This window comes from Sphaeramia orbicularis, chromosome 5 (assembly GCF_902148855.1).
Source record: "Sphaeramia orbicularis chromosome 5, fSphaOr1.1, whole genome shotgun sequence".
In the NCBI taxonomy this organism is placed as follows: domain Eukaryota; kingdom Metazoa; phylum Chordata; class Actinopteri; order Kurtiformes; family Apogonidae; genus Sphaeramia; species Sphaeramia orbicularis.
In genome coordinates this window covers 52,926,544-52,944,433 of record NC_043961.1, presented here as the reverse complement: position 1 = coordinate 52,944,433, position 17,890 = coordinate 52,926,544, and the positions used below count along the sequence as shown (strand labels likewise).

Sequence of the window (17,890 nt, the reverse complement as noted above, 5' to 3'; positions counted from 1 at the left end):
TGGTACGTATGTGGTTATAGGGCTAAGGTGAATTGGCTGGCTTTCTAGTTGTCATCTGTTCTGCAGCAGTTAAAGTGAACCTGCGGTGAATCAACCCTGAAAAATTACTTCTCACTCAGTAGGAGATAGTTGGGTGTATTCAAAGGACCTTGTCACTTTCAATATGCTTTCAATGAATCTCAGCCTTTGCTGATCCAAAGCTTCAACCCAGTCTCTTGAAAAACCAATGTCTACAGCTCTATTCTGTCGCTGTGTGCACGGAGATTGTTCCTTCAGAGCCTATTACAGCCGCAGGAATGAGTTGGGCGTAGATATGTACATACAAGATGGGCTGTAGTGGAATAAACCATATATCAGCCTCTGTCTTGCGTACATGTTTTGTGTGAGAGTGTTTGTGTCACAAAAAGAAATGAGAAACAGGACGGAATTCTGCATTTGTGCATAGATACACATTACAGCAGGGACCACTTAAAATCAAAATACGATTTGAAAACGACATTATGGACCTCATGTGCTTGTTTCCAACACTTTAATCTGCATAAGATCTCCATCTAATAAAGCTCAGTATAGTGAAACAATAAAAAAACCCCACGGCAAACAGAAACAGTTTGGTACAGCTGCTACCACAGAGCGGAGAATAAGGATTTAATGCTTTAAAGGGGTTCTATATGGATTTGATATTCCAAACTCTCAACAGCAGGTTGGAAGTTGCACACCATAAGGACTATCAAAACCACTAACAAATCAAAGCTATGAATCCACAGACTGAAAAAAGCATACAGTTCATTGTTTACACTCATCTGTATAACGATACCATCAAGTTTTCTTCTTCAAACTAAAACTCATAACTGGTTGTTTTGACAGTCGGTCAAAATTACACTGTCTTATAATCATCACATGTTAAATCAGCTGATAGTTTACATTATAGCTCTGCTAGCATATATGTACATACAAGATGGGCTGTAGTGGAATAAACCATTTATCAGCTTCTGTCTTGCGTACATGTTTTGTGTGAGAGTGTTTGTGTCACAAAAAGAAATGAGAAACAGGACGGAATTCTGCATTTGTGCATAGATACACATTACAGCAGGGACCACTTAAAATCAAAATATGATTTGAAAACGACATTGTGGACCTTGTGTGCTTGTTTCCAACACTTTAATCTGCATAATTCCTCCATCTAATAAAGCTCAGTATAGTGAAACAATAAAATAAAAAGAAAACATGGCAAACAGAAACAGTTTGGTACAGCTGCTACCACAGAGCGCAGAATAAGGATTTAATGCTTTAAAGGGGTTCTATATGGTTTTGATATTCCAAACTCTCAACAGCAGGTTGGAAGTTGCACACCATAAGGACTATCAAAACCACTAACAAATCAAAGCTATGAATCCACAGACTGAAAAAAGCATACGGCTCATTGTTTATACTCATCTGTATAATGGTACCATCAAGTTTTCTTTTTCAAACTAAAACTCATAACTGGTTGTTCTGACAGTCGCTAAAATTACACTGTCTTATAATCATCATGTTAAATCAGCTGATAGTTTACATTATAGCTCTGGTAGCATATATGTACATACAAGATGGGCTATAGTGGAATAAACCATATATCAGCTTCTGTCTTGCGTACATGTTTTGTGTGAGAGTGTTTGTGTCACAAAAAGAAATGAGAAACAGGATGGAGTTCTGCATTTGTGCATAGATACACATTACAGCAGGGACCACTTAAAATCAAAATACGATTTGAAAACGACATTATGGACCTCATGTGCTTGTTTCCAACACTTTAATCTGCATAAGATCTCCATCTAATAAAGCTCAGTATAGTGAAACAATAAAAAAACCCCACGGCAAACAGAAACAGTTTGGTACAGCTGCTACCACAGAGCGGAGAATAAGGATTTAATGCTTTAAAGGGGTTCTATATGGATTTGATATTCCAAACTCTCAACAGCAGGTTGGAAGTTGCACACCATAAGGACTATCAAAACCACTAATAAATCAAAGCTATGAATCCACAGACTGAAAAAAGCATACAGTTCATTGTTTACACTCATCTGTATAACGATACCATCAAGTTTTCTTCTTCAAACTAAAACTCATAACTGGTTGTTTTGACAGTCGGTCAAAATTACACTGTGTCTTATAATCATCACATGTTAAATCAGCTGATAGTTTACATTATAGCTCTGGTAGCATATATGTACATACAAGATGGGCTGTAGTGGAATAAACCATATATCAGCCTCTGTCTTGCGTACATGTTTTGTGTGAGAGTGTTTGTGTCACAAAAAGAAATGAGAAACAGGACGGAATTCTGCATTTGTGCATAGATACACATTACAGCAGGGACCACTTAAAATCAAAATACGATTTGAAAACGACATTATGGACCTTGTGTGCTTGTTTCCAACACTTTAATCTGCATAATTCCTCCATCTAATAAAGCTCAGTATAGTGAAACAATAAAAAAAAAAAACATGGCAAACAGAAACAGTTTGGTACAGCTGCTACCACAGAGCGCAGAATAAGGATTTAATGTTTTAAAGGGGTTCTATATGGTTTTGATATTCCAAACTCTCAACAGCAGGTTGGAAGTTGCACACCATAAGGACTATCAAAACCACTAACAAATCAAAGCTATGAATCCACAAACTGAATAAAGTATAAAGCCCATTGTTTACACCAGTGTTTTTCAACTCCAGGTCGGGACCCCACGTGGGGTTGCCTGGAATTCAAATGGGGTCGCCTGAAATTTCTAGTAATTGATAAAAATAAAAAATAAAAACTTACTATAATATATGTTGAGTTGAGAGAGACAATCACAATACATGAAAGACATGACAAACTCTGAAACTGAAGCACTGTGGTTCTGTTTCTCTGTCAAATGTTCATTGTGTTTGGTTTCAGATGCTGCAGCTCTTTCATAATTCATAGTTTGAGTTCTTGTTTGTTCAGTATTAATTGTCAGCCTTGTAAATCCAAGCTGGACTGACTGTACATATCCTGACCAAGGAAAATCAAATTCTCACTTTGTGCAGTAATCTACACCTGGCTTTTCTGCCTCCATCCACAATAATATACACTATATAGACTAAATGTCCTCTAAAATTAACATTTATTTGCAACATAGTATAGCAAACTATTGCATAATCAAAAACAAATTAATTTTTAGCAAAAAAATGTTTTGAATGTCTGGGGTCGGCAGAAATTTGTGATGTTAAAATGAGGTCACGAGACAAAAAAGGTTGGGAACCACTGGTTTACACTCATCTGTATGATGGTACCATCAAGTTTTCTTCTTCAAACTGAAACTCATAACTGGTTGTTTTGACAGTTGGTCAAAATTACAATGTGTCTTATAATCAATACATGTTAAATCAGCTGATAGTTTACATTATAGCTCTGTTAGCGTAGCTCTAGTTTTTAGACAGAAAACAAACACAGTAAAAACAAAAATCACCTCTGTTTACTGTACAGATTTCTTTTGTACAGATCTGCTTGTGTTGTCAATAACTGCACTAAAGGTCTGTTAGGAATCGTCCAAACATGGTCAAAACTGTCACAGTTTATGTGAACTGTGGATTAACAAATGGCCAAAGATAATACAATCACAAAATACCTTCATACCTTCATAAGCCTTATGATCAAACTCACCCATGTAGAAGAAATGCTGTGAAGTCATCATCAAACTCCATTGTTTTTGACTGTGCTTCTAGCTTTGATCATATTGTCACTTTCTTTGACCCTAAAAGCTGTTCTTTAGTGGTTTTCATCCCATCTGGTCTCTTCCTCATGCTTTTGTCAAAGGCCCCGTGGCAATAGTTTTCCTCACAAGAGACCAGCAGAGTGGCTCACTACTCCCTCTAGTGGTCACATAAATCCCCCAGTGTGTGTGTGATTATATTCAGTTTATATCTCTACATTGGCATCTTTGGCAAAACTTTATAGCTCTTTATTGTAAACACTCTAATGATAATTTTAGGTTTTTATCCTCGGCCACACTGGCTGCAGGGTACTGTCATCAGTTGGTCGTCTGTCTGTCCATGTAATTACAAAACTTTGGCACGCACCAGTGGTTCTCAACTTCTCATCTTAGACCGATCTTATTTTAATTTTGCGTAATCGAGTAATAGTGGATGAGATCGATTTTTGAGAGCAGGACTGCCGGCCAATGTGGAGGCGTGGCCGGCTCAGTTTCGAGCCCCTTGGTCTTGCTTGTGACATTTCTGGCGCAGGAGGGGCACGGATCAAGGGTGGGGAAAACACCTCTGTGGGAGGTCCTCCAGGCCTCAAACTCGAACCCGCAGTGTGGACGAACTGACTGGCCGGACTGTCTGGTGGGCGGAGTCTCTCTGAGGCAGAACATGGAAGCCAGTCGTATCCACACTCAGCCATAGGTGATACCATCAGTTACAGTGGAGTTAGAGGAACAGTAAAGTGATAATCACAGACCACTGTCCCTCACTCCAACAAACAATCACGCCCCCAGCCAAATAATCAGGTTACAGCTCAATCAATCAATTAATACAAATTTAATTGATATTGGATCAAATCAAATCGTGATTGATCGATTCAGAACCTTATGAATCAATTACGGAAATTGGCCATGATATGCAGCCCTATACAGGTCAGTTGCATTACTTGTAGAATTATGTACAGCGGTCCGGATTGAGGTCTGTGGGTGGGGGGCATCCGGCACATCGTCCGTCCTTCTGTCCGTCTGTATGTGCAAAAACTTTGGCATGGGGTTTTCAAGTGTGCGCACGTTATGTTTAGTATTTGGAAGAAGTAATAGTGCATATCGCCCCTTTACATTCTCAGTGACATAAAGGTTTGTTTTTTAATGGGATCAATATAAGACACTTTGTAAGATTCAATAACCTGGATGACATTTTCTTGGATATTGAAACCATACAGGACGTACGTCCTGCTGTGATAATTCCTACAATAAACGGTTACCTACCTCTGTGTAGTGATCCATCAAGGTGGACTTTTTTCCCTTTTTCTCATCCACTGTGTTTTAAAAGCTGTTTATCTGTAATAGCATTACACGTTCCTCAGACCTACCGCTGTGTTTTGATGTAGTTTTCTAACCTGTATGACACAGACTCAAACATACTTAAGATTGAGAGACTCTGAGACCTGCATGAATTCCATTATATGTGGGTAATTCTAAGTACAAATACAAAGACAATGTTGGTGGTATATAAATACCTGCTTTTTGATATTTTATTAAGGTATTTTGGACCTCACCACAGTACCTGTAATGTCAAAAGGTAAAAGACAAACATTAGAACCATCCAAGTCTATGAATGTCATAATATATACAGACTGAGTGTGTCATTTAGAGGGCTGGTAGATGGAAATGAATAATGGGAGATCTGACTTTAAGTCCCGTCAACCTTGAGAGTCCGTGGCAACCTTTTCAATGCCAAATGGTAGAAATAAGGAGACTATGTAAGCGAAAGAAATGAGTTTGAGTGCAGAACTGTCTCTTCATTCCATATAATGCTGCAGTAAAAAGGTCAAGAAAAAAGAGGTATTGAAAGGCGCATACCAATACAAATCCTATGCTTTTTACTGTTTACTCTGTCTTACTCCTCTTCTCTTTTTCATCTTTCAGGAATTCACTCTGAAGCCTGTGGACCTAAGCAGGCCTGAGGGCTCTGACATATACCAAATCCCTGCCCAGGGGAACAGGGGAGATTAAAAACTTCTGATTGAGGTGGAGTGGAAAGAGAGACCGAGGAAGAGAGACAGAGAGAAAAAGCTTATCGCTCACCTTTGTTCTTTCTAATGCCCCAAGTGAAGGATCTCCATAGGCACGTCTGTGAATAAGAGCAGACGCAAGAACAGCTGCCCACCACTGTGGTCAGATGATGGAGTGAGGAAGCAAAAAGCAGAAAAGAACAGGATTACATCCTGTGAAAGAGCCAAGCTCATATTCTACATTAATTGAATGCCTGGGAAAGTGGAGAGACATGAGAGAAAACCTTTTCTGTGCCAACTGCTTCAAGAGGTATTGCAATTAACCCTCTGGCCATCATAAAATAATACCTGGCTTTTGTTGTTCCCTGATTGCTGGGCTGTACAGCGCAGATGTGTGCTCAGGCCGTGGTCATGTTTCAGTCCCTGGCGTACAGACCGAATCGGACTGGCTGTCAACGAAACAGCCTGATTCTGCCACTGCTGCTGCTGCTGCTTCTTCACAGCTCCCTCAAGGCTGCGCAGGCTGCCAAGCCCAAAGGGCCAGGACACACACATTTGAACTCCATCCGCATTGACGGGGATATCTCCCTAGGTGGGCTCTTCCCAGTACATGCTAGGGGCCACGATGGCAAGCCGTGTGGGGAGCTGAAGAAGGAGAAGGGTATACACAGATTAGAGGCTATGCTCTTCGCCCTTGACCGCATCAATAATGACAATAATCTGCTGCCTAACATCACACTGGGGGCACGTATCCTGGACACTTGTTCCAGGGACACTCACGCCTTGGAGCAGTCACTCACCTTCGTACAGGCTTTGATTGAGAAGGACGGAACAGATGTCAAATGTCTGGGTGGGGGAGCACCCATCATCACCAAACCTGAGAGGGTGGTTGGTGTCATTGGTGCCTCTTCCAGCTCTGTTTCAATCATGGTCGCCAACATACTCCGACTGTTTAAGGTAAGACCAGACATCATTAAAGCATTAAAGTTAGGTTTATGTGGGTCTGCCTGCTATATATGCACCCACTGGAGTGTTAAAGGAGTGGAACATCAAATAGACACAGCACTATATTGAATCTTATAATATAGATCACAGGTGTCAAACATGCGGCCCGGGGGCCAAAACCGGCCCACCAAAGTTTCCAATCCAGCCCACGGGATGAATTTGCAAAGTGCAAGTTAGGGCATCGAACTCAAAAATAATATCATAATAACCTATAAACAATGACAACACGAATTGTTTTCCTCTTTGATTTACTGCAAAAAAAATTAAATTATGAAAATATTCACATTTACAAACTATCCTGTAACAATAAAATGTGAATAACCTGAACAAATATGAACAACCTGAAACGTCTAAAGAAAATTAAGCACAATTTTAACAATTTTCCGCCTGTTACTAAATGTTTTGTGCCTTTGTAGATCTCATATGTAATGCACATGTATAAATGATTAGTCCAGGCATAATATTGATAAAATTGCACTTATATTTCTTAACAAATTTCATTTTTTCAGGTTATTCAAATCCTTTTTGTTTGGATAGTTTGTAAATGTAAATATTGATATAACTGAATGTTATTATTTGCTCTAAAACAATTTGAAGTTGTCATTATTTATTGGCTATCATACTATTATTTTACTGGTCCAGCCCACTTCAGATAAAATTGGACTGAATGTGGCCCCCGGAAGAAAATGAGTTTGACACCCCAGATGTAGATGATCATATAATAGTGGTACCAAATATCATTGTGCATGCTGTGTTTCCGCCGCCAGTTTGACTTACATGAGTCACTTTTTGGAATGATCAACACATGGACATGTTGCACTCAGGAGCCCTGTTTCATTAACCGTTTTATATGGAAGTGTTTATGGAAGTGATAAGACTCTTTAAAAGCTCACTTGAGGTGGATTTTACACTTTCAGGATATTCCCATAAAGTATTAAAACGTGGCTGACTAAAGCAACAGGTAAGTGTAGTCTGATGAGAGACCAAATCTTTCCTCGGTTTCCTCCATGAAATGATGAATGTCCTACTTTTTGTTCTCTCTGTCTGAACACAGCCTTTAGCACCAGCTTCTGATGACACTAACCTGTTTATGTAAGCACGTGATTCTCATATTTTTTTTCTCTTTTTGGTGGCATTTAAAAAGTTTGTTTCAATTTTGCTTGACATTTTAAGGAAACACTGCTCCTTTGTGCGTTAATCAGACACAGCGACCCATTTTTCACGTCGTGGCAGTGGATTGATTCCACTAAACTGGACTCAGATCTATTCACCTGTTTGTTTTTTGCATCAGGCAAAAGTTGTGGATAGTACCTGGTATTACATCCAGTTGAGCTGAGGTCATAAAAAAAAGTTGAAAACACTGCAGACTACTCATTGCTCAAAGAAAACAGTCACTAGGACAATGATGTGCATGACAGGACTTTCCAATCTGCTTTAAATCCAAGCTCCTGTTCATTGTATTCACTTCACTGTAGCCTATGTATTAGATCACTGATTATATGACAAACTACATAACTACATCACGGTCAAATGAGGAGATGCATGTATTTTGATGAAAAAGAAGTTTAGTGTTGCATTGAAAAAGACGATGTGACAGTTTCATGTTGTGTTGCTATGACAACCAGTTTCATTGAGGGCCACTACTGTATATCTGCAGTGGAAAACAAACAAAATACCACATACTAAAAGTGAGAAGAGTCGAGTTAAGCTGGCACCACATGGTGAAGGGGAAGAATAAGAGGTCAATGAATGAAACTGACATCACAGTCCAGTCAATAAATACATAATTCCTGCTTTTGGCCTTTTTGGGGGGTGATTTTAATTCTTTATTTAGGCAGATATTGAAACTGATCATATAATATACAACAAAAATTATACAAATTATACAAAATATACAAAAACCACCCTGGTTTTCTTCAGTTCCTTGTTCATTTTAATGCCTGGTACAACTAAAGGTACATTTGTTTGGACAAATATAATGATAACAACACAAGTAGTTCATAAGAGTTTAATTTCAGAGCTGATATCAGTCCATTTTCCATGTTTTTTTTTTTGTTTTTTTTTTTATAATAACAAAAATCACTTCAGTTCTAACATCAATATCTATGGCGCTGTACTGCCAAAAACATGCTTTTAGGCATTCCATGTTTTCTTTTCTGTCTGTTTTAGTCACATGATACACACAGAAGTCAGTACTTGATTGCATAACCATTGTTTTTGATGACTTTAGATGGTTTAATAATAATATTTCTGCCACTGTATGTACAATATATCAGTAGTATCACAGAATGTTTATTGTAGCTACTGATCATATATGATTCCTTCCTCTATAATGCTCTGTGTGAAATACACAAAGAACAGACATTTGAGTCACCATCAGTCTTTTGTATCATTTATTCATTTTTATCCAAATTAACCCATAAAGACCCAGTGCTACTTTTGTGGCAGTTCCCAGATACATTTTTCTCTCTATTTCACCTTTCTCAAGTGATTTATCACCATTTATTATAATATTTACCTCTATATTTAGCATTTTTCACTGTAAATCATGCATTTTCTTATATTTAACTTCTTATATGGGATTTAGATGTTCATGAAAACTCAAAGTTATTCCAGAAGTTATTATATCAAAACAGAAAAAACAGAAAAAAAAAAAAAGTTTCTCAACAAAGATATCATTAACTGAACATAAACCCAGTGTGTCCATCCATTGTCATTGATTCAACTCTATGGGTTTTACTGGTGAATCAATGTTGCAGAAGATGACAGTGTTTCCACGGTAACTACAGAGCCTCTGAATGTCCAAATGGGTCATATCTGATGACCATGAAAAGATGAATAACTGTATTTTACACCAAGTATTTATATGTACTGATAGGATTAGTAGATCAACAGGTATTAAACATTTTAGATCAGTAGATGCTGTTGGTCACCAGTGGAGGTTTGGGTCTTTATGGGATAAACTTAAAATCTAAATAAATAAATAAAAATTTCTATCAATAAAGTATATCTTATTTATCTTATGTTATCTTATCTTGTCTTATCTTATTTTATTTCATCTTATCTGATTTAATTTTATCTTATTTTATCTTATCTTATCTTGTCTTATTTTATTTTATCTTATCTGATTTAATTTTATCTTATCTTATCTTATCTTATCTTATCTTATCTTATCTTATCTTATCTTATCTTATCTTATCTTACCTTACCTTACCTTACCTTACCTTACCTTACCTTACCTTACCTTCTATAACGGCTCAGTTTTATAACTGTTACTCCCAGATGATGCTTGCAACAACCCTGTTCCTCAGAAATTAAATTCCATTTGTAACTAAATTACATTTTAATGCCTCCAGTTACTTCAGCTCTTTGTTTTTATACACTGACGTGAAATTACTGATGATATAAATGGATGAACAGATGTGCATAGATTACTTTAGCCTGCTATTGAACAGCATATGATATTGAAAAACTGATTTATTGATCTGTTTTAATGTCGGTCTAAATAATAAATAGCACACACAGAAGAACAACAGGAGCTGCTGAACAAAATGAGACAACAGAATGTGTTTGATATCTGCTGCCACACAATGGACAGGGATTTCATAGCTTTAGACAGAAGATGCTTTGGTAAATCTCATCAGTCTGACTGTTGCCCTCAGGGAGTTGGTTGCTAAGCAATGAAAGGTATTACCTGTCATAGCACTACAGTGATTAATAAGATAATACTTGATTTCACTTTTCATTGAGTCAGTTTGATGTTTGCATCTGCTTAAAATATGGAAAAATGTATTCTGTTCTAGGACATTTGTTAAATTATTTAGCGTGAATTGTACTTCTTATCCACTCAGCCATGTCAGGCGTAGTTGCTATTTCTACTCCACTAATGTTGTGACTGCTATTTAGTGCCTGGCTCACTGGAAAAATAATGCTCATTTTTGTAACATTACAGAGTATTTTTTACAAAGTCTGATTGTGGTTGGGATTGATTAATGGGCAATTACATGCTGTTACTGCTAAAATTTCCTCTCACTTGGATGAACTAGGTGCTGGCTTGTTTAAAATTTGTAATAATTTAAATAAAACATTATTCTTCTGATAAAAACCTGTTGTAAAAACAGTCAGGTATATTTCAGGTTCTGTGATCTGCTGTGATTGAAATCCTGAATGAAATGCTTAACTTCACTAAAATATTATTTTAATGTAGATAGTTGAAGTCTTAAGTTTAATCACATATTAGTCAGAGGTTAATGTTTTAAGATAGGATTCCTTTGTTTGACTTAATATGTTTTTAAGATAGTATGGGTTGGTTGTAACATCTTGGTCAGCATACCAAGCTGACAGATTTATGAACATGGGACTTAGGTTTTACCTTAGAATCACTTTTAAATACACATTTCCACATAGGATTGTTAATCACAGGAGATAAGCTGTAAACATACTGTCAGTATAGCAGTGGTTCCCAACCTTTTTTGGCTCATGACCCCATTTTAACATCACAAATTTCTGGCAACTCCAGACATTCAAACCAGAGACTTCTTTTTTTTTTTTTTTTTTTTTTGCTAAAATTCATTTGTTTTTGATCATGTAATAATTTGCTATACTATGTTGCAAATAAACATTAATTTTAGACACATTTAGGTTATATAATGTATATTATTGTGGACGGAGGCAGAAAAGCCAAGTGTAGCTTCCTGTACAAAGTGAGAATTTTATTTTCCTTGGTCAGGATATGTACAGTCAGTCCAGCTTGTATTTACAAGGCTGACAATTAATACTGAACAAACAATAACTCAAATTATGAATTATGAAAGAGCTGCAGCATCTTAAACTGACCACAATGAACATTTGAAAGATAAACAGAACCACAGTGCTTCAGTTTCAGCTTCACAGTTTGTCATGTTTTTTATGTATTGGGATTGTCTCTCAACTTGCCATATATGTTTTATTAGTAAGTTTTGTTTTTTTTTTGTTTTTTTTTTAATCAATTACTAGAAATTTTTGGTGACCCCATTTGAATTCCAGGCGACCCCACGTGGGCCCCTGACCCCAAGGCTGAAAAACACTGCAGCATGGGTTTTACATACACTGTAAGCCCAGATAAGTAGAGTTTGCTCAAAAAATTTGAGGCAAATGATTGCACTTAAATGATTTGAGTAATGATCGACTTATCAATTGGTTTAAGTAGGTTCAACTTTAATGCTAAAAGTATTGAACTTAAGCTATTAAGTAGAAAACACTAAAAGACAAGTTATTTGCACTTTAAATCTGTTGTAAAATCAACCCCACTATCCAATCACTCAACTCAGCATTTTAGGTTACACTGACATTTTCTCAATTGCAGCCAGATTATTTTATCATTGATTAAACAACTTTTTTTAAGATAATCAAACTCAAAACCCTATTCCTGACCATCACAGTTATGAAGTCATCCAATTTAATATACTGTAACATGAATGGAAGTAAGCTCTGTGTCATTTGCCAGTATGATAAGTACTTTCACTTTGACAAATTCTCAGGGTTTCCGTTTTTACAATGGAAGTCTTAGATGAACAGTAAACCCATTGTTCTTCCTATGGCTCTGACTCATGGTGCAGCTCTACAAAAATACAAAAACAAACACAAAAAGGCCAATAAACACTGCCATACACACATTAAATCCAAATTAACACTAACACCACAACCCCGCTGAACCCCTGCACAGAAAAATAACACATTTTCAACAACATGCCCAATACCCACAATGCAATGCGAAGATAAAAAGGTGTGGTCATGACTAAAACTTAGTGATTTAAATCCATTCAACTTAAACTTTTTCGTACTTTCATCTATGACTACAAATTAGTAAAATATACTGAACATTTTATAGTAACATCATAAAACTTAAATCATTTAAGTGCATTGTAATTAAAGCATTTTAGTAAATACAAATTCCGGGCTTACAGTGTAGAATTGAGGTATCATGTCTGCTTGACTTAAGAGTCAGATGACACCACCCCATTTTTGGTGACCCAACCCACTTAGCCCACAGGGGGTTAGCCCATAGTTTGAAGATCAGTTTACAAGGATTATAAAAGTGATGTGCGTTGGAATGTCTGGATCCATTTCCTCCTTTGCTGTGGATCCTTAGTACTAAGTAATGCTTTGTTTGTGATCAGATCAAGTCAAATTAAATTCATAAAAATGAGACCGAGACGAATCCCGACTGATTCTTGGAGCTTCCAACAAAAGAACACGCTAACATCACCTCGATCTTACATTTAAATTAACTGATAATACAGAAAAACTTTCCTCTTGTTCAGTCTAAAAGCACAGAGAAGTTCATCAGAGGCTCATACAGAGAAAAAGTCCTGTTGCTGATTCAGTACGCAGTGATTACTATCATCTGTTTTACATTCATGTGCTAAAATAGATACAGGCTCATTCAGATGCGGAAAAAAAGCCTTTCAGAAAGTGATGGTGGGTTAACAACATCCCTCTGAAAGCCTCAAAGTTACATATTATATTACATATAAACAAAAGAAGTGATTAATAAAAAATCTAGGCATTGCAATGAAGTGAAGATGTAATTTCATAGTTTTCAGTGACATGAAAAACATCGTTCTAACATGATGATCAGCACTGGACACCTGCACTCCTGTCAATTTATCATCTATTTCTACAACCGCCTCAGAAGACCCTAAAGATGGACACTTGTGATCATATCTGCTGTATTCAATCCCTAAAAACTGTCAGAGCTCCACTTATGACTATTTACATTTAGTATCTTAGTGTTCTGTCCACTCTGACACAGATATGTAGCAAAATAAATATTTTCCTTTACATTTGAGCCTCTACTCAAATAAACAGTGTTTTAGGTCATTTAAGAGGTTTTATAAAATGACTCATAGTTAAATTGTGTATGTGTACCATACAGATCTGTCTATTGTTGCTTTGTGTAATGAACCTGAAACGTCTAATATAGTTAATACAAGTGTTTAACCCTTGTGTGGCGTACATATTTTTATTATTCAGCCAGTGTTTGTGGGTGTGGTGGACCTGCTGTATCTATGGGTTTTTAATTCAACATAATCAAACAATTTTATGTTAAAATACTCAATAGATGTTTACTTCATCCCAATTACAAGCAACATAAAAAGCATACAGGGTGGGGAAGCAAAATTTACAATGAACATTTAGTTGTTTTTTCTCAGCAGGCACTACGTCAATTGTTTTGAAACCAAACATATAATGATGTCATAATCATACCTAACACTATTATCCATACCTTTTCAGAAACTTTTGCCCATATGAGTAATCAGGAAAGCAAACGTCAAAGAGTGTGTGATTTGCTGAATGCACTCGTCACACCAAAGGAGATTTCAAAAATAGTTGGAGTGTCCATAAAGACTGTTTATAATGGAAAGAAGAGAATGACTATGAGCAAAACTATTACGAGAAAGTCTGGAAGATACTATTAAAGAAGAATGGGAGAAGTTGTCACCGGAATATTTGAGGAACACTTGCGCAAGTTTCAGGAAGCGTGTGAAGGCAGTTATTGAGAAAGAAGGAGGACACATAGAATAAAAACATTTTCTATTATGTCAATTTTCTTGTGGCAAATAAATTCTCATGACTTTCAATAAACTAATTGGTCATACACTGTCTTTCAATCCCTGCCTCAAAATATTGTAAATTTTGCTTCCCCACCCTGTATATATTTAATATTTGCCTTTTGCCTTTGCTAGATCACATTTATGAATTAAAGTGCCTCTCGTTTTTAGTTAGTTTTTTTTTAATAAAATGTAATATAATCAAGATATGAGAAGAAAAAATTCAGAAAAAAAATAATCACTCATCATTTTTCTTTTATCAAAAAATGAAAACAGGTCCGACAGACCCAAACACCATACAGGTGTTAAGTGTCAGTGTGTTACTTGCTGTAGATCACAGTCAGCCCTGATACATTTGGAAACAGACATGCAAACTAGTGAAAAAGTATGAAAACCAACATTTTTAAGTTAACCCTTCAACCCGTGACACATCTGTGGTGAGCATTCTGATGATACGATTTATTTGAAATATTCCTACAAATTTCAAAACGAGCTGATAGAATAGACCTTGTGCTTTCCACAGAGCATGCTCAGTGCATCCCCCGCTGCCTGTGGAATGGGGGGAAAAACACAGAGCAGTGAGTGAGACACATTTGTTATAAAAAAATTGATGGTTTGGGGTTTTGATTTTACACAACTTTTCTTGCTGTAACTGTTGCTTGCAGTGTTATCATGATTTTCCTTAATTTTTTTTTTTTATTGCGTTTTGACTGAGTTTTGACTGTGTAACTGCTTTTTGGAGTTAAACCAGGTGCAAAAAAAAAAAGAGCCCCAAAACAAAAACTACTGGGTAAAAATTAAAATACTTGTTGTTCAGTGTGTTCCAGCTCACAGTTCACATTTAACATCCTAAATCTCTTATTGATGTATGTTATGAGTGCCTTATTTAGTAAAAACCTGTCAAACTTCAATTCCTCTCTTTATCTTTTTCTGTTATTTCAACCTGTTTTGACCCTAAAAAACACAGTAAAGCAAAACCACTGAAGAAAAGGAACACAAGCACATACTCACAGCAGCTTTTATGACACTGAAACAGATGCAAATTCACAGCAGCACATTTATCTGAAATAATATATCAGGAGTTAAAGGGTTAACTTACAGTAAGGTTGTAACTTTGACAGACTATGTTTATGTTTATGCATTTGGCAGATGCTTTTTTCCAAAGCGACTTACAGGGGAAAACCAATCAAATCTCTCAATCAATCAAATTTTATTTATATAGCACCAGATCACAACAAAAAAGTTATCTCATGACACTTTATATAGAGTTGGACAAAACCAGACTCTAAACCAATTCACAGAAACCCAAAAGAATCTAGACTAAAGCCTCTTCGTCAGTTATGTCAAATATATCCATGGCATCCTGGGTTAAAGTCTGACAGAAACAATGGTTTTCTGAGTGTTTGTACCGGTTTGTAGTCATTTATTTCATCTAGTTAGCACAGAGATATTTTGTAAACTGTCGTGTAGACTAGAGCTGCACAATATATTGTTTGAGCATCGCCATCGCAATGTTCGTGTACGTAATAATCACATCGCACGTTCTGCAATGTAGGAGGCAAATGAACTCAACGTGCTCTCCTCTAATTTCAACCTGGGTACCTGACACACACTGCGCACAGCAATCCACCAATCACAATCGTTCTTAATCAGTTTGCCAAAGCAGACCATGCCCCTGCAGGTGGAGTGAATCGCTGGTAACAGCATTGAAAAATGAGAAACGAACAAGAGAAAATCACTGAAAATGAAGACTTGGTGCCAAAAACACAAGCAACTTCAGTTATCTGGAATTATTTCAGCTACAAGAAGGATGATACCGAAACACGTGTTCTGTGTTGCCACAATGAGAGGAAACACAACTAATTTGTTGGACCATTTACATCGGCATCACACAGCTATTATACCCTCCTGAGTATTTTTTCCACATCGCAATATGTATCGTAGGGATACAAAAAATCACAATCCATGCGTTTACATGACGACTTTTATTCCTGGTTTAATCTGATTAAAGCTTAGATCCTATTTCAGATGCCCATGTAAACACCTTATTCCAGTTGAAAAAGAAAAGTTCGGATTAAATTTAAACCCGATTAAAGTCACTGGTTTAATCCCCTTTTATTTCCAATCTAAATTATTCCTCGGACATGTATTCCGTTTGGACTTTATTCCTGCCATTCTGCGCATGCTCGTTGTCTTGTCCTGTCACGATGACGCACACATTCTGCGCTGGTGGAAGAATATGCAATGCAGAATAGTCAACCCAAACCGTTCCAGTGGGCTATTCTGATGGGATCTACCAGCCTGGAAAACCCTGAAGGAAGAGTTCACCACTTGTTTTTTATTAATTCATTTGTCATGCACTAATGACTTAGATAAGTGGGGAAAACAGTTTGCACTGCAGTGCACCAACTGCCTATATGATGAACTGAGAGCCCCTTTGTGTGATGATATGTGTATCTGAAATCCTGATGTGTTCTGGAGCACTGATGATGACAAGATGAAATGGTTGTTTAGTTCTAATGTATATAAATTAGCATTATTTGTTTGTAAAGCCTGGAAAAAGCGGCAGATGTGTTTGTTTAAATAGGTCAGTATTTTGTTTTGTTCATATCTATTGTGCCTATTGTCTGGTGTTTGATTTTTGGTGTGTATTTTTGGTGTCTTATAAGCCCATATAAGGGCTGGGCATGTTTTTTTTTTTTTTTTTTTTTTTTTATGCAAGACACAATTATAAAAACATTCATTCATTCATGCCTTGTTCTCGCAGCCCTTCTGTTAGCTTTGTTTAGCCTAGCTTAGCATAACGGCTTCATTCCTATGGTCAGATGTAGCCAGGCTTTTATAGGTGATTTGTAGTATTTTATGAGTGATTTTGTGAAATTCAATTCTCCCTAATCATTACTTTAGTCCGGTGGGGTCAATATGATCACAAATTGAGGCTCAAATCATGGTGATGTAACTTACTGCAGGAATAAAATCTCGGGAAACAAAAACTAATGCAAAGCTAAAATGGTAAAGCAAAGCTAATTTAGCGCATGCATCCCTTCCAACAAAAAGATTTTCCAACTTCTGTCAACACAACAGTCCCAAGATTGTATGAGTGCAGTAAGTCGCAGATCTAAAGAAATAATTAGGGAGAATCGGATTTCAGAAAATCACTTACAAAAGACAACAAATCACCTTTAAAAAACTGGCTATGTGTGACTATGGAAATGCAGTGACTATGCTAAGCTAAGCTAACAGAAGGGCTGCGAGAACCCTTTTTCTCACTTATCTACCTCATTAATACCTCATGTAAACCTTTATTCGGGTTTAACACTTCCATGTAAACAGAAGAGAAAATACTTTAGTTCCAAATTAATTTCTTCTGGAAAAATAAATCAGATTTAAAAACACATCATGTAACCGTACCCAATGTCAGTTTTTTCCAATATTGTGCAGCCCTAGTATAGACAGAAGGGGAAATTGATTTCTGGAGAAAATATGTGTATCACTGTGGATGTGGCATATATTTGTGGAGAATTCCTTCTGTAACATTTCAGAAGGAAAGTGTAGAAAACAGACATTTATAGCTATAG

General features: G+C 36.7%; 1 protein-coding gene across 1 annotated transcript in view; it reads left to right on the top strand.

Annotated features, from left to right (window-relative positions):
• Nucleotides 1–17,890, top strand: part of LOC115419066 (metabotropic glutamate receptor 4-like) — a 371,136-nt gene that overhangs the window by 50,198 nt on the left and 303,048 nt on the right. Inside the window, exon 2 of the mRNA XM_030133682.1 lies at nucleotides 5,630–6,672. Within this exon, the coding sequence (XP_029989542.1) occupies nucleotides 6,106–6,672 (567 nt within the window). The 5' untranslated portion in view covers nucleotides 5,630–6,105. The remainder of the gene's footprint in view (nucleotides 1–5,629; nucleotides 6,673–17,890) is intronic.